Here is an 18,100-nt window from a genome sequence, read left to right as displayed (position 1 = left end):
GTTGTGATGTCTGTCTATTGCCTTGATCCTTGTGGACTCAGGCACATAGATTTTGTCTTTAAAATGGAAGAGCCCATCTTCCCATAAATAGTTTTCATTGCCGTCAAGGCGCGCCTTCTCTTCTGAGGAGAGGTCTTCCTTGAAGACTTCTAGAAGATCGGAATCCTGCCCAATTCTAACATTGGCAACCCTTGATTGGTCTATCAGGGTAACACCTTTGTTATCATCTTCAATGCCGTTGGCATGATCCTCTCTTCTGGACAAAGTGTCCGCTTTCCCCATAGAGCTTCCAGGCTTATGAATTAATTTATAATTAAACCTTGACAAGTATACCGCGTAGTGGGCCTGTCTTCGGTTCAAGTCTCGGGCCGTCATAAAGTACTCCAGATTCTTATGATCGGTCCAAATTTCAAATTGGTGTCTAGCACCTTCTAAGTAGTGCCGCCAGTGCTCTAAGGCTCTAATGATGGCCAGCATCTCTTTGTTGTAAATTTGATAGTTGTGCTCTGTAGGCGACAAACTATGCGATAAATAGGCACAAGGCCTCCAAAGATCGTCAGGGCATTTAATTGATAAAACAGCCCCAGTAAATCAGAAGAGTCGGTTTCTAGCCGGAACTCTTTGTCTAATTCTGGAAACGCTAATATGGGCGCCGTTGTAAACACCTGTTTAAGCTTGTCAAAAGCTTCTTGTTCTTTGGCGCCCCAGTGCCATACAATGTCCTTTTTAGTGAGATTGTTCAACAGTCTCGTGATTTTTGCGAAGTTTTTGATAAACCTTTGGTAGAAATTGCCTAAGCCAAGGAAGGCCCTAACTCCTTTGACGCGAGTAGGTTCTGGCCAATCCAAGATAGCTTAAACTTTCTCAGGATCCAGCCTGATTCCGTTCTGGCCTATGATCATACCAAGAAAGTCTACTTCCTTCACTTTAAAATTACATTTTTCGGGTTTAACGAATAGGTCTCGTTCCTGTAAGTGTCGAAGGACTTCTTGCACGATCCTTTTGTGTTCAGCCTCATCGTCCGACTTTGTAAATATTAATAAATTGTCAATGTAAATGACGACACAGTTTTCCATATGCGCAAAGATCTCGTTCATCATGCTCTGGAAGGTTGCCGGTGAATTGGTCAACCCAAAGAACATAACAAGGGGTTCAAAGGATCCTCGGTGGCACGTGAACGCGGCCTTCCAAGCATCTGCTTCTTTGATTCGTACATTATTGTACCCCCATCTAAGATCCATCTTTGTCAAAATCTTGGCACCAGCCAATTTGTCTACTAACTGACTGATTAAAGGCAGCGGATACGCATTTTTGACCGTGTGCTCATTCACGTAACGATAGTCCATAATTATACGCTTCTTACCATCCTTTTTAGGAATGAAGAACACCGGGGACATCATAGGGCTTTTGGAAGGTCTGATGTAACCCTTCCTAAGCTGTTCGTCTATGAAACTTGATACCTCATCTCTTTCTGGAGCAGAGAGTGATATCATGCATCCTTTTCTCGGTTTGAAGGTGTCCTTCAAGTCTATAGCATGGTCCCAAGGCTTAGCCTCTGGGAAGCGCTCTGATTTATGTTTAGAAAAGACTTTCCAGAAGTCATGGTACTCGGGAGGTACCAGCCTCTTGATTTCTTCTTCAGGTTTTACCTCATCATCATCATCGTTGATCTTTTCTAAAGATCTGAGCTCATAAACGTGACCAGCGTTTATCTTCTCAAGACGCTCATTGTGACGGACATGATTTGGTTTACCCAAGTTTACACACTCCTGAGGGCAACGTGACAATGTGACAACCCCTGTCTGCCAGTCGATCTCAGGATTGTGTTTAAATAGCCAGGTCCAGCCTAAGATTAAATTAATCTTCCCTAGTTGGGTAGCTTCGGCGGTGACTCGTTCTCTGTGCCCTTGGTATTTGACCACAAAAGAACATTTGTGCGTGATGCAGCCACCTGCATTAAGCGTATCGTCAACGTTATAGACGGGAATAGATACATCTAATTTTACAAGGGGGAGTCCAATTTGCTCCGCCCAGACCTGATCTATGAAGATTCCATTAGCGCCTGAATTAAGCAGTGCGCTGGTTGGGTGTACTATGCCCCGGGCAAGGTTTTCCACACCAACATCTAAACAGATCTCTTTTTGGAATAAATACGTGTGCATTAACACACGCCTTGGGATTTTGGGAAAGGGTGGCTCCAGCGAAGAAGAATCAAAAGTTACATGTTTTTCTATTTTATTTTTACCAGAATCAAGCACCCTAGTGATTGTTTTGCCGGGGCCACACTCCAAAGGAGATGCTGGTGCAGCGGTAGTATCATAAATATTACAGTCACAATGTTTTATACAAGTACATACTTCAGATAACAAAGTTAAAAATCTATTTACAAATTGGGGAGCCATCCCCGTCTTCCCTTTATTGCTCATGCAACACCCGGGAGCAGGGGCCACTTTGTTGTGGTTTACTTCATTGTTCATTGGAGCGAAGGCACCCAAGTGGTCTAAGCTCCAAACTCTTTTCCCTGAGCCTTCATTTCATTGACCTGTTGGTCATAGAAGAAAGCTCGGATTTCATTGTACGAACGACTGGCCAAAGAGTTGAGCCGATTGTCCGGCTTTTCGGTTTCTAATTGGCGCGCCTGGCGCCCTTGATTATTTTTTTGTTAAGCAGCCTGCGCTCCTTTTCTGCAGTCTCGGGACATGTGTCCCTCTTGGCCGCAATTATAGCAGTTCCCCTGGAATCTGCGCATCTGTCCTCCTTGGACTGCGCCGATATCCATAGGGGCTCCCTGCCCTGGTTGCAGCCCAAACAGCTTGAAACCGTGAGAATGTTTATGTTGGTTTGATGACCCAGGGCGCCTCTGGGTTTTGTTGTTTTTGGTGGTGGACCTGCCACCTTGGTGCATTTGGTAAAGCTCCATGGCTCTACCAATTCGTCGTACTTCCTCAGCCGCCAGGGCCAAGTTCTCGTTTCTTGTATCCTGCAAGTAGATCTGTTCTGCAATGCGAGGTTTCACATTGCGCTCCAGCAGTTCTACTGCATGTTCATTTCCAAGCCCTCCTTGGATGGAGAGGGCCAGGAACCGGGTAACGTAATCATCCGTCCTCATGTTTCCTTGCTTGAAGGAACGGATTTGCTGATGCGCCCAGTCACGCTCAGCTTGCGGTTTGAAATATTTTTCGATCTTTTTCTTGAGATCGTCCCAGGTTGGCCACACTCCCACGGTGTAGCACTCCTGTAATCTAACTTGGGCGTATCGACCCGCCACAGGTCCTTTTAGTCGAGATAGCACCGCAGTGGCTACCTCAAAATTGTTGGCAAATGCATCCCAATTTGCCTTAACCCAAATCTGGAGCTTGATCCACCACTCGGTGAATTGCGCTCTGTCTCCTTCAAAGGCGCCAGGGTCAGCGATGACTTCGACTTTCTTGTTGAACTTTTTCTCTACCGAGGGGGTTGCCACGGGAGGGTTTGTCTGCAGCTCGGTGATGTCGATGATGAGAACTGCAGTTAGAAAACCACACACAAAAACAAACTAACACACAATCCTCCCAGATTCCACGGAACTTGTTTATGGGCTTTGCCTCCTAGAACAGTGGAGTGGTCTGGTTGTTCGTGGGGTGGTACGTATAAAGATCCTTCAAAGTAAAACCCAGAGGTGTATGAGTGTGGGTTTTGAGGAGGAGGGATAGTTGAATTTATAGGATGATAGGTGCTTTGTGGCGAATATAGACGAGCACTACCTTGCTAATGGTAGCACAAGGTAGGTTTGAGAACGACGAGGATGACAAGGTGACGAGGTTCCCAGTGATAGCAGGCTCCTGACGCACAAACTGTAGTGCTCAGAAGGACTCTAATCGAAAGGGATGACAATGACTTCAAAAGTGGGAAGTGACGATGACAGCAGTTGACAGTGGTAGAAGTGGGAAGTGTTGTGACCACACTGGATCACAAGTAGCAGAGTAGTGAACTTGAGAGTAGAGAAGAAGTCTGGATTGGATTGCTTGTTTTTTTTTACAAGGTAAAATACAGGAGTTTATATAGTAAAAGAAAAGTAGGCTATGCACAGTATAGCTGTGCAAAAAGAATGAGAAAGAATATGAAGGAAGGAATGTATGCTGACAAATCCTGCGTAGGTAGTACAGGATAAGATTGTCAAAAAAAAGAAAAGAAAGGGATAGAACAATAAATGCTGTGAGTAATGTCACAGGTTTGTACAGCCATAAAGTAAAGTCCAATAGCAAAAAGAGAGCAGGAAGATCATGATGTCATGGGAAGATGCAGTAAAAAAAAGGGCAAGGCAAAACACTATCAGTATCAACACAGTTCCTTTATTGTCAGTCAGGCATTCTAAAAAAATATGTGTCCATAAAAATGATTCAAAAATCAAAAATAATCGCACTGTAAATGAATGTTCTGCTGAAAAAAAAAACTGGAGCCACCGGTCCACCACCTAGTCCAAATCCGACAGTTCCATGGCCTTACCAATGGACTGGTTGTGTTGGACCACCTGATCAAACGAGGGAGGGAGAGGAGTAGTTCCAATTTGGAACAAGTGAGTCCCAGGCAGCGTGTGGTAGGTGTAGCTGTAGCGAAGACGATGGACAAATGATAAGTGTACCCAAGTGAATGGGACAGCGATGAACATGGGCGACGCAAGGGGATGAACCTTCTCCAGCTCAAAAACTACCCACCCACGCTCCAACCAGGCAAGACGAGCAACCGATGTTTTGATAGTATATGATGGCAGATTGACGTCATAAAGATGGACCTGTTGCCCTATTTGGACCGGCCGCCGGGGCTTTGCTGATATCAGCAGTGGCACAAGGTAGTCAACGGATTGGCGACGGAAGCGGATAGGAAGTGGTGACATCAGAAACGGTGGGGGTGCAAATAAAATGAGGAGGAGGAGGGTGGAGGTGACGGAAAAGTGGATTAGAATGGGGATCCAGAAACGACCGTCAGGTGAGAATAAAAAGGAGAGGAAGGGGCCCATGATGGGGCTAGGCAAAGGAAGGGGAGTAAGGGAAACAACAAAAGCGAGGGCGCAATGCAATGTGTAGCCAGTGGCGATGCAAAAATTTGCCGAAATGCCGAAATGCCGAAAGTACCGGATGGAAAAGTAAAGGTGAGCATGACTGGATTGCCTAATAGAGGTGGTGCTGATCAGCCACAAGTTCAAAAAAGGCAATATTAATTACTATTCCACGTGGCACTGTGCCTGTGTGGCACAAAGGCGAGTCTTTTGAATATTCGCTTCATTATTGACACCTGTCCATGCTACCAATCAACTTTGGTGCATGACAGCAAGTTGCGAGGTTAATGTTGCAATCTGTGCACACATGGCGTGCAGCAGACCATTGATATCTTGTTGCAACGACATGTCGACTTGTTCTCTTGTAAAGTAAAAAAAAGGTAACTGGGGGTCCCCGCTTGCTATCTGCGGATCTACCTCTTCCCAGCTGAGTATTGGATCTCAATCTCCGACTACCCACACTATAGTATTTGAAAAGTATATAAAAAGTATTCATAAGAAACCCTGGTCCGAACGGTTGTCAGGGGGTGGTCTGCTTGTTAAGCTGTCAACCCTTCTCCAACTGGCGGAGGCAAGTGCCCGGCCTGGTCAGAGGAAAGAGAAATTGAAGTTTTGTATTTTAATTCTAATCAACAGCGGTTCCACACCGACTGCTGAGCTAAGTACTCCCCTTAACGCTGGGGGCCGCGTATCAAAGGTTTTGGTTCTTCTCCCAAAGCACTACAAGGCTGTTGCAAAGAGCGCACCTATCTGCTATGCGGGATATTCCCAACCAATAACCAAATCTCCTTCACCCTGGAGTCCGGGTGCCCAGTGGGACTTTTTGCACAAACGTGCGAGAGAGTTGAAGAGCGAGTCCTAATGTAACAACCAAGAGTTAGTTACTCTGACGCACACAGAAACACACTATAAGGAAAATGATGAGGGAGTGGTTACCCCTTGAGCTGCAGAGAGTTTGTTGGTTAACAACAGGAGGACTCGCTGAGGAGTCTCCTGGATCTATTGGGGTATATATACTACTACAGACTATTTGTACATATGTACTATACAGTTGATGGAGGCAGTGGCTGACGATGTCATAGGGCATAGCCCGTATGACCAGCTCCACTGCATGAGAGACTTGTATCTAAAAATAAAGGAAAGCAGTGCAGCGCAAGAAAGTGGAGTTTGAACAAAATGGAAAGTGCTGCATGGCACAATGTGTGAAAATAAAGAAAGAAAGTTAAAGTGGAGAGTGAAAGTTTAAAGGTCCAAAAATTGTGTATTGTAACATAGATCAAGGAGACTCCTTAGTGAGTTCTTGTTGCAATTGACAAACCAGCACCTACTTACACATTATTTTTACTGTACTTTTACTTTCAATTTTCCAAGTCATGTGACTGATCACATGACCATTGATTTTACATTACTTGGCAACATTGCCATACAAAGGCACATTCGGAAACGGTCGATCGGTCGAGCGATTTTTGATTCGACCAAATCAACCGTTTGGAGACTGAATGGTCATGTGACCCCGGTTTTCTGTTACCCCAGGTTCAAAATTTTTCATGTGTGCTAAACCCTAATTTTGGGGTTTGTTGATGGGGAGATTGGAGAGAGAAAGAGAAAAGGCACAAAGATATGAATTCAAATATCGTAAAATAGAATACAAAGAGTAGTCAGGATGAGCAGGGCAAAGGAGGCATGGGGGACATGTACTTTAAAATACGAGAGAAAATGTCTGTAGTCAGTCAAAAAATGCATATAGTAAATCAAAGAAACAAAGAGAAAATTACAGCAAAAAGTTTTTCAAAGACATTCAGACAAGCAATCAACTTTGAGGTGCTTCCTCCCCTCGTAGTCAACGACAAAATCCGGCATTGGTGGACTCATGGTGAGAGAATCATACAAACAAAACAGAACACCACCTGTAGCTGTCTTTGTGATACGCTTTGTGAGCATCATTGCTAATGCCCCATACTCCATTGACTTGTCACCACCATCGCCCTGCTGAATGACAGCCCTCTCGTGTATGCAAACTTGCTAGTCCAATTGTTAAGTAAAAATGTGGAACATATGTCTAGTACATTTTCTGTATGCCAAGTTTTTGGCTGAGTTAGCCAGCTTGAATTCATTCTTGAAGCCAAATCTGAACCGCTTTTTGAGACGTTTAAACTCCGATTTTAAACATCTCAAAAAGCGGTCAAATCTCTCTTTAATGCCTATAGTGTTGAGCAAAATATGTTGTCAACTGTGGGAAAGTGCTACTGTGCTGCAGCACACTCCCGCCCTCTATTATGGCTCACCACTGTGGCACACAGTGTCAAAATGTGGGAATTTTATTTACCTTTTCACATTGTCATTTCAATACTATACCAAACCAAAATAAAAACTCAAATGGGTTCAAGCCATTTGGGCTGCAAATAGGCCCGTCTTTCTCAGTACTTGTAAAGAAGGGCCTCTGTGCATTGGACTTGGTATATTTTCACTGTTGTATTCTCCCTATATTGGTGCGCAAGAATTTTCCACCTGCTGAAACTATTGTTTTAGATTTGTATTTGTTTGTATCATTTGTATTTTTCATTTTTGCCACATATACTGAACTTGTATCATTGGCTTGGTTTTCAGAACACCAATACCTAGGATTATACATTCTAAACGATGCAGTTATCTGATGGCCAGGGGCAGAGCTGCAATAAGTAGTCCTTCTCCATCATCACCAACTTCAAACTAAAACAGTGACATTATTAAATTCATTTATATTCATTTATGTGAGCATTATTTGATATTACTATTCACAATTTCTAGGCTACTTCTGAAAGACCTTTGGCTCTAGTAGCATGCTCTGTAAGTGTTCATATCTTTTTTTAAATAAAACTAACAATCAATATTGTTTACCAGATTGAATGTGCTTTGCTAGGTGCTATCAATGATGCCACAATAGAATTCTCAGAGACATCATTTTCTGCCAGGTACGTCACCTCAATCACTATAAATCTGTGCTACTTATTATACTTTTACAAGGTGGGATCATCATATGAGGTTGCTGGACAAATTTCAGAAATGTTCTCCTACATACCTGGTGGCTGTAGTCGATGAGATTGATAAATATGTTTAGTAAGAGCTTACTACATATTTATATTGAAACATTTGTTTAACCTCAAGTATTTTTGTAGGAATGGTTGTATAACAGTGGGGCAATCTGATGTTTCTGAGCTTATATTTAATTTTGATGCTTTAGAGGAAGCAGTAAAAGTGTCAAAATCATTTTTATAAATATTTCTGCTGCAGTGTTTTTAAAAACCAATATAATTTGCTTTATTAGTGCTTTTTTGGATATAATTGAGTATGGATTGATTGAATTGCATTTAGAGTGAATTATAGTGAAAAAGTGCAAGGTCATTTTTGTTTTAACAACTGTGCTATAAACCACTTTTTATGATATAGCAATACTCTAAACTGATATTTATTGATATTTATGCATTTGGAGTAGGGGACTGTGCAAGGATCACACTTATAGATATAATAGATATTGTTTTCCTAATGCTGGTCGTCCTTGACAAGACATATGGCTTTGCAGTGCCATTTCCAGAAAAATTCAGATCCTTTTCTGTCTAAAGATGATACCAATTAGTTTGTATTAAACAGATTTTACTTTTACTTTACCTGTGTAGTTCCCCGCTTGAATTTGCTCAATTATCTTCGACTCAATCTCACCTAGCTTCTCAAATAGTGTGCGTGGGTTCTTCTTCACAACAACGAGTCCATCCTTTTTACTCACTTCCTCAAGCCTTGTATTGTATTGACATGTTGCTTCCACCCATTTCCTGGATGTCATGCAAAATGTTGACCACTTGTCTTCATATCACAGTCCCATAAATAAAAAGAATTCCTGTTTGGATGAGATAGTCAGTGTCCACGGATCAATGCCTGTGTATTTGGCAAATAGATGTTGAGATCAAGACAGTCCCCGCATTGCAGCCTGAGGAAGTGAGAGGGGGGCGCAAAGAGACTGGGTACTTGTTGGCACTGCTGGGGCTTTCTCTTGAGTTTGATTCTGAACAACCTTGGTTTGGCCTCTATTTGATGTGATCACCGGTTGATGGCTCTTGAAAAAGGAATAAAGCGCTGTAGAAGGGGGAGCTGACAACTGAGGTGCGGATTCCAAATACACTGTGCTAATGTGTGACTGAATAGAGAGAGGTATTATCAGCGGTTTAAATTATAAGAGAAAAAAGAACAAATGATAACTTGCACCTTGCGCTTGAGAGTCAGCTTGCTTGAGCCTGCATGGTCTAGGTCAATGGGTGTAGCAGGAATGGCAGCCATATGATCTTGGGGGAGTAACAAAAGTGCCGGATCAACGTTGATGCCTTAAAGAATTGAAGTCGGCTCCATTTCACTTTCAGAGGCCAACTGAAGGAGTGTCTTGGCATTGGGATCCTCCATGTCTTTGAGTTCTTCGTGCTTGATGTCCAGAAGGCCGCCAAAAGTGGTTGTATTTTCTGAGGAGACAAGACCAAAGATCTCGTTGCTGTTGATGGGTGTGAAAACACTGCAAAGTTCATATTTCTATCCATTTTTGCGAGTGGCTTCTTTCTGTGCTAGCTCATTCCACTGATGGGTGCCATATGTTGAGGAGATGAATGGATCCAGATTTTGTGATTTGAGTTCCACATGAATATTGTGATGAGTGACAAAATTGTGCCCCAATGCCGAGAAGACCTCAATGCCGCTCGCATGCGAGCGCATGAGGGAATTCCAGCCTTTGTGGGACCCTTCAATCCTGCTGCCATCAGAGTGAATGTCTTGACGTGGTCGCACAAGGCATCCCTTCTTGATATGCGCTAATTGATCGGCATAGACCTGTTAGGATAGAAGTATTTAGTGTAACCTACATCAATGGAAAATAACTTGCCTTTGTAGAAGCTGCTGACCAGATCCCACCTCTGATTGACCACTTTTCAAACATCGCTTGCAAGTGAACTTCTTGATCATCTTTCTCCCGGTATTCTGCAAGTTCACCATTGCAAGCTCGGGTCTTGAATATGGCGTCACCAACATCCTTTGCAACCTCAGCACAAAATGTGCTCTTTGTTGCATTTACAAGTGTAGCTAGATAACTGTAAAATAGAGCACAATTAATTTGAAAGAACAAGGATGGATAAAAAAACACTTACCGCATAATGAAGTGAAATGCATCAAGAGCAACATGTACACTAGGTAGTATTTTCTGTACCGAACTACGGACATGGCAGCAGTTGTCTATGATAACTATTTCTGGCAGTCCTACTCCCAACTCCAAATGTCGGTGCTTCAGTCTCAAAAGCATCTCTTCCATCTCTGCATTCACTTGGCTTTGACAGAGCCTCTATTTTCTCCTCAGTAAATGATAGCTTGCGAGTGTGTCTAGGTGCTTACCCAGGCAAGTATCAGATTCTTCTCATTTATAATGCTCAGAAGACCCCCTTCATTAACTTTGTCCTGGATTTTGTTGAGTCTGCAATTGTCGCTTTCTTTGAGACCTTGAAAGTGTTGTCAAGGGATATGCATACACCTATTTGCATGGGGGTAACAGTAGTAAGCACCACGCAAGAGCTTGAGGACTATTTACAGCTGCTTACCTGAAAGCCTTCATAAGTAATCAGACAACTCAGCTTGTTGTGTCCGCCTGTTGACCTCAAGGAATATATCTGTAATCAGATCAGCTGTGATCAGTTTATACCCATAAACCCCATTTGGCACAGAAAAGGCCTCAAGGGGGTTGCATGGCCGGATGGTGACACAATTTCGCCGTTTTTGGTAACTCGTTAGGTATTCTGATTGACGCTGATGATATTGAATCAGATGAAGCTCTGGCGAGGCAGCATCAGAGCATGTTAGGGCTAATTGGATTATGAAAAAGGTGCGTTGACTTACGTTTAATGTTTTCAGCAAGGCCTCCTGATGTATTTGATGGATAAAGCTCAATCAGCAAGTCAAACAGTTGGCGTGTAACACCACAACACTTAAAGAATACAGGTATGTCACCTGTTCAAAAACCCTGAATAAGTACTAATGTAGCTTTTTTGAACATGTTATACTGGCAAGGTATCTCCCAAAATTCCCATCCCTCCCAAAACTGATGACTTATTGTAGCAAAATAATAGTCACTTGTCTCATTGGTTTCATCAATCCCATGGCCACCTTTGCATGCTTTGCATCTGAGCTGGCAGCCAAGAGCCAGCTCATCTTGTTGCATCCCATGGACCTCTCTAGGCCCTGTGGATGTCCAGCCTCTCCAGAGCACATCCATTGACCAACATTTTGGACATTTTGCAATGTCTTCAAAGTAGAAGGGATGGATTATACTCAAGGGCTTCAGGTAAGTGGTGTGGGGCCTCACGCTGGGATTGCACTAACACTTTTTGAGATGAAGATACAACAGCGGCGTGAAATATGGCCCATAGATAGGTACATTCTCTTTTAAACTTGGGGATGTTGTATCCTTACTGTTTGTGTGTAACTCAGTTTTGCTAAAAATGTAGTCCACATAGTGTACTACATTAGCTTGCCATTTGTATTGAGCCAGCTGGGCATCATTTGACTGGTTTGAGCCTCAGCAGCTTGACCAGGATTTAACCTTTGAAGCAACCTATAGCGGGTGAGTATAATATTATGTTCTCAGTTGATAGGCAGATTACTCACTGCATTCTTCCATTCTAATTCAAACTTTCCATGCTCATTAGCAGGTAATCCGTTCTTTATGATCAGTTTGACAACACTCAGCTCAAATGCAGTCATTCTTGTTACAGGTTGCAGTTTCTCCCAATTTTCTTGGAGGGATACTAGTTTGCTTTGGAAGATGGTGATTCAGTGGTAAGCCCCTCTTTTTTTTCTTAGTCAAATACCAATTGATTGCTTACACTTGTTGTCACACCACACACATGTCTGGGTTTTACTACCACTTGAATTTGATGAAACAGATACTACAATTACAAGGCTAAGGACAAAGTTAACTAGTGATACATGCTATGTTGTAATGTAGTACGTCAATTGAGTGAATTAAAAAAAAGTTTGTATGCTTGAAACAAAATCACAAATGAGTAAAGCACCCTACCTAACTAATAGCTAAACCATTGAGAGCATTATATACAAAAGTGCGCCTGATCTCTTGAATTGAAAGAAACCTTGCACCCATGAACCTTCTACCGCTGGTTCTAGGACTGTTCCAAAGGGCAAATTTTACCCGGACTGGCTTTGAGAAGGGGACACTGTCCAAAGAGTTTGGCAGACAGCAGTCTCCATGGACATTGGATATGGGGAGTTGGTCTGCACAAGAACACTGAGAGAAACATAAACATTAATAGAAGTATTGAGAATAGTTTCAAGGTGCACCTGATTAATTGTGTACAAAGCCTAAGAAACTTGAAGTAAGCTTGACGGATACTCTGGAGACCTAAACAACAACTCCAAAAGGCAGGTATTTTCATCTGCTTGAAGCGCAACTGCACGGACACATTGAATTAGCCGTTGCCATTGGCTGAAAAGTTGTCCTTCCGCTGTCATTGATTCTAGCCAACAAGAGGCTATAGCACTCATCTTTGTTTCAAGGCTAACATTACTGCGGATTCCCATATCACCATTTTTAGTTAAGAAGCACTCTCTTGTAGATATTTGACAGTCTACTTCAAATGCAGCCTTGAAGTAGGTTGGTGACTGGTAGCTTGGTGATTCGGAAATGTGAGGATACCTCCAATATAACAGGTGCCTGTCTGCCTCTATTTCAACAAAAACTAAATTATAAAGCTCTTCTTCTGCCATGCAAGCGAGAATAATGTATTAATGACTTGATAAATTTTCTATCCAATAGCTTAGTGTTTACTTTCAGTGATGGGTGCAACAACATACCAACTGCAAGACTACAATTTAACGACATGTCCGCAATATGAAGCTCAATCTCAATCTAAAGCTTAAGCTTTCAGATCAACCAGGGTCTAAATATGCAGGTGGCAAAATGGGTGTCTAGACAAAATGGGCAGCTACGTTAATGAAGCTTCAAAGTTTTGAGAGATTAGAGATAGAAGCAGAGAAGCTAAAGTGCCTGGGCGGTCTCCTCAGCATGTGTCAGAGCTCCCAAGAGCTGCCTGGCTCCTTTGGCGGGACCTGCCTTCGAATGACCAATTTTTCCATTACTTTTTGGGATTTTCATAGTCACATGACCGGTCACATAACACATCACCTGACTAGTGTCTAGACTCACTATGTGACTGGCCACATACTAGACATCAGACTTTGAACTTTATTTACAACTATACAGTACCTCACATATTGTAATATATATATGCCTGAGCAATACATGGGGAAGGACTCAGCAAGTCCACTCCTAGTGTATACCAACATTAGTGAAGACAACCTCCCTCCTTTGATAGCTTGTACACTTCCTTTCCTACCATTGAGTTGTAGTTGGTTGTGCTTCAGTGCCCCTAGATAGAATCTTGTTGGTGTTGTCACAGTCCCCCTGTTATTTACAAACTCAGTCCTATCCCAAGGGAGATTATCCTCTGCTTCACTCACCCTTCCTTGCTTGTCTTTACTATTTGCTAGAGTATACAAACTTTGGTTGTTATACAGGCAGTCTTCATCATTGACACTGTAGTGGCAATAAGTTTTTGAACAGAGTTGACTGGGGTGTTTGTATAAGAAATAGTGATCGGGCCATTTGTGGTTTTGGCTTTGATGCTGAAGGATCCACTGCTGGTGGCATAATCAGAAAAGCTTGATTGCATGGAGCTAGGAATATTAGTAACCTTGCATCCACTAGAATAGATTCCACATACTTTTCATCTGTCCCCAAAGGAACTCCGGTTATAGGGGTGGTAAAGTTCTTGGACACTTTTGTGCAAACCTAAACTGAACCTGCATTTAGACCAGTCAAATTGGACTAAACCTGGACCAAACCAACCAAACCGGGTTTGGATAGTTTAAACCCCAAACCAATTGATACCCCATGCACTTGCCATATATGGCAAATGTATGGGACAGGGGGTGATGCAGGAGGCAGACACTCGAGGGAGGGCTTAGATGACACATTGACGTGCCACCTGGGTCCCCCCTTTTGTGGTGTGACTGTGGAGGAGGAGGATGAGTGGTGTGGTGGTGGTGAAAAGGCGGTGGTGGTGGTGTAACAAGAAGGAGGTGGTGGTGGTAGTTGTTGTGATGGTGGTGGTGTGAGTTCGTCAGTTTGAACCCAGTTTGGGCAACAACAAAAATGCCCAAACCACAGACTGAACTAAACCTGAACCTAGGGTTTGGTTTGGCAGTTCTGACTTCTGAACCAAACTTTACCATCCCTATCTGGTTAGATAAAACCCTGATGGCCCACTTAAACATTAATGGGTCTATTGGTTGTTGAGAACAATACATCAGACATATTAAAGGCACCACGGACAAATGCTTTAGTTGACATCAATGTGCCAGAATGTACAGAGATGGACTGACAAGAAAAGAATGGGGTTGAGTGCACAAGGCAAGGATAATTTAACACGAGAAGGACCCACCTTTGACATGATGCCTGCGGCATCAGCACACACTATAACATCATCAAAGTGAACTAAATCTTGGATATCCTTAAATTTAATGGAGTAATTGTGACAACACCAACAAGACACAGTCTTGGGGCACTAGAGCAGAACCACAGCAACACTCAATGGAGGATACAGAAGTGTACAACCCATCAAAGGAGGGAACTTGTCATACTAATGTTGGTATACACTAGAAGAGGACTCGCTGAGTCTCTCCCCATGTATTACTCCAGTATATATACTAAAATACATGAGGTACTGTACAGTTGTAAAATAAAGTTTAAAGTCCGATGTCTAGCATGTGACTGGTCACATAATGAGTCTAGACACTGATCAGGTGATGTGTCACATGATTGGTCATGTGACTATGAAAAGTCCAGGAATGTAAAGTAAAGTAAATGGTCACATGATCAGTCATGTGACTTGGAAAATGAAAAGTAAAAGTACAAAAAGTGAAGTGTAAGTAGGTGCTGGTATGTCAATTGTAACAGTAATGAGATGTAGTGATACTAAATCTCTTGATCTGCAAGGGTTTGCCATCACGGGTAGCAGGAAATGTCACTGTGACATCAAAGTGCATGTGGCTTTCTTGCTTAGTAGGAAACCATCTGGTAGGTGTCTGACAATGTACTAGGACAGTTTGCAACAGTCCTTGAATTGAATAATAATGATAATAGACTTACATAAATGCCAACACCTTGAGTGTTATAATACCCTGGGACTTTATTCAGCATACAGACATTGGCATGATCCAAAGCCTGTTGTGTGTGGTAGCCAACATGCACAAGGACATCAGCCGTATTTTTGATGACATTTGAGGTGACAATGGTCACACTGCCAATGTTTGTGCTGCCTCTAGTTAACAAGTACAAAATGGTTTTGTTAAAATCCTGAGGAGGACTCTCACTGTATTTAGACCAGGCAGAACCACCAACACAGTGTTCAACAACACCATCTCTGGGGTCAGGCCATCCAGCTCTGTCATCAGCCAAGTTGTGTTGTGATTCCAATATGTACGGTGATCTGCATATTGGTTGTAGAGTGATGGACATACATTGATGTGACCGCATTTATAACATCCAGCCAAGACCAGGGTGTCTGTGTACACAGCAAAAAGGAGCCAAGTGACAAGAGGGGCTGCATAGGATAGCATCAGTGAGATTCAGACAGGCTGGTGTATGAAAAGCTATAGAGAGAAACCTAATGTGCGAGGGAGAGTACTTGAGACCTTTAAACCACAGGGAAGCAGAAAACGACATGATTCTTAATTGATGAAGAGTAGTACGGGCTTCCCATGGAACACAACCTTTATTATGCAAAAGGGAAGAATAGAGGAGAGATGGAACCAAGTTACCAAGGACAAGTCGAATAAGCAAATGCACATGCTAACTGTCAAGATTGAAGGTTGAAGTGTCGCTATATAAGTAGGCATAGTGTCAACTGTGGGGTTAAGATGCGACTCAGACATGGGTGTAGAGTGATCGAAGAACCACTCACAAAATGGAAGGCTACTTTGTTGCCGCACAACCCATTGCTAGCATTTTATCGTCCTGACTTGACCACTTGGTTCACTACATATATACGTTCTTTCAAAACCTGTTATAGCATATTTTCTTTGACGAATAGAACAGTAAACAAGACAGATCAAGAATTTGAGACAGTAACTTTGCAAATTGACAATGGACTGGGACCCACTGGCATCTTACCACTTATATGGTCAGCCGGATGGGTGCCCTGTCCGTCTCGATTAAGATTTTACTTTCCCTCCAGCCCGGTCCGCGAGGACTCCAATACACTGTGCCTTTCATATGATTCCTGTCCCGTGAGTATTTGCGCAGGACCCGCTCCCTTCCTCTTCCTGAAGGATCCTCTGCATCACTTTCTATCACACGAATAGGGTTATTCCTAGTGTTCTGGAGACTAAAAGCGCCTTCGTATGCACTGCTCATTGTTACCTTGACAGGCGAACCCCTGGTAACGGCGACAAGTTGTTGGATAGAGTTAGTTGGGGTATTCGTATAAGAAATGGTGATGGGGCCATCAAAGGTCCTGGCTTCAACGCTGAAGGGGCCGCCGCCGTTGGCATTATCATAAAGGGTTGATTGCATGGAACTACGAGGCTATCAGTGAACCTGCATTTGCTTGCATACATTTCACGCACTCTTCATTTGTCTCCAAAGATACTCCAGTTAGATATGGGCCCTTACTCGGATGGTCTACTTGAGCCTCAATGGGTCCCTTGGTTGTTGTGAGAACTAAATGAGTAGCTTTAAAGGCACCCCTGATAAAGGCTTGAGTTGACCTGAACGTGGCGTGAAATGCGAAGATGGACTGACAAGAAAAGAAGCAGCAGTGTGAGTGTCCAAAACAAAATGATTAATCAAGAACTCACATCTGAATTGATGCCTGCATCATTAGCCTGCACATTGATACTGTGGAAGTAAACCGAGTCCTCTATATCCTTAATTTTGAAGGAGTAGTGAGATAAAGTGCTTTGAAAATTCTCGATCCACAGGGGACTGCCATCATGGGTAGCGGGAAATACCACTGTGACGTCAAAATGCATGCGGCCCTCCTCCTTAGAAGGAAACCATCTGGCGGGTGTCTGGCAAGACATTAAAACAGTGTGCAGCAGCCCTTGATGATAGTCGGCTCACATAAATGCCGATGCCTTGAGTGTCATGCTCTTTGCTCAGCAGACAGACATTTGCACGATTCAACGCCCGCCGTTTGTGGTAACCCACATGTACACGGACGTTGACTGTACTTCTGACGGTATCTGAGCTCACAAGGGTGACGGTGCCAATATTCGTACCACCGCGAGTTATCAAGTACAGCATTTCAGAGTCGACGGGTAAGCGGAACAAGGTGTGTGCAGAATAAGGGTAAAACTTATGGGGAGGAGCCTTCTTGTAGTTAGACCAGTCAGAACCACCGATACAGTGTTCAACATCGCCATCTGCGGCGTCGGGCCATCCGGTTCTGTCATGAACCAAGCTGAGATGTGATCCCTGATTGAAAATATCCATTAGCTGCGCAGTGTCAAAGTGATAAGCATACGCTGTCGGTATCGCAATCATAACATCCAGCTTCACTGTTTTCGACCAGAGCGTTTGCAAAAACAGTGAAAAGGAGCCAAGTGACGAGGGGGGCTGCATAGGAGTACATCAGTGATGGTAAATGAGACTAACTGGTGTGTGGAAAAGATGAGAGGAAGAGCACTCGAAATCTATTATACCACAAAATGACACGATCCTTATTGAAGACTACTGCTGGCTTCGATTGGGGCACAATCTTGGTTATACATAAAGGTGAGATGCTAGTCCAAGTTACGAAGGTCAAGTCGAATAAGGAAATGTATATGCTACTAGTAATATTTCAACGTTGAACTGTCCACTGTGGGGTCAATGAGCTACTGCAAAATGGACTCACCGAAGAAACCTTAGTCGGTGAGTGTAAAGAGGTGTAAAGTGACAAGTCACTTGCAATTGTCAGACTCGTCCCAAAGTGTCTTAAAAGCTTG

At 43.1% G+C, this 18,100-nt stretch overlaps 3 protein-coding genes across 3 annotated transcripts; all 3 read right to left on the bottom strand.

Annotated features, from left to right (window-relative positions):
- Positions 1-2,662: 2,662 nt before the first annotated feature.
- Positions 2,663-10,267, bottom strand: SERLADRAFT_441699 (uncharacterized protein; the record flags this gene model as incomplete). Its single annotated transcript, XM_007322244.1, has 5 exons — positions 2,663-3,504; positions 9,418-9,569; positions 9,633-9,880; positions 10,002-10,129; positions 10,195-10,267. 5 exons carry the CDS (start codon positions 10,265-10,267, stop codon positions 2,663-2,665), a joined length of 1,443 nt encoding a protein of 480 aa, XP_007322306.1.
- A 4,940-nt stretch (positions 10,268-15,207) lies between these two features.
- Positions 15,208-15,720, bottom strand: SERLADRAFT_410768 (uncharacterized protein; the record flags this gene model as incomplete). Its single annotated transcript, XM_007322243.1, has 3 exons — positions 15,208-15,228; positions 15,261-15,600; positions 15,632-15,720. The coding sequence occupies 3 exons, from the start codon at positions 15,718-15,720 to the stop codon at positions 15,208-15,210; spliced, it is 450 nt and encodes a 149-aa protein (XP_007322305.1).
- Positions 15,721-16,186: 466 nt separating this feature from the next.
- On the bottom strand, positions 16,187-18,061 carry SERLADRAFT_417653 (uncharacterized protein; the record flags this gene model as incomplete). The annotated part of the gene is made up of 5 exons (XM_007322242.1): positions 16,187-16,689; positions 16,739-16,908; positions 16,970-17,182; positions 17,235-17,588; positions 17,638-18,061. The coding sequence occupies 5 exons, from the start codon at positions 17,743-17,745 to the stop codon at positions 16,287-16,289; spliced, it is 1,248 nt and encodes a 415-aa protein (XP_007322304.1).
- Positions 18,062-18,100: the final 39 nt, after the last annotated feature.

This window comes from Serpula lacrymans (genome assembly GCF_000218685.1).
Source record: "Serpula lacrymans var. lacrymans S7.9 unplaced genomic scaffold SERLAscaffold_12, whole genome shotgun sequence".
In the NCBI taxonomy this organism is placed as follows: domain Eukaryota; kingdom Fungi; phylum Basidiomycota; class Agaricomycetes; order Boletales; family Serpulaceae; genus Serpula; species Serpula lacrymans.
This window is presented reverse-complemented; position numbering and strand designations above follow the sequence as displayed.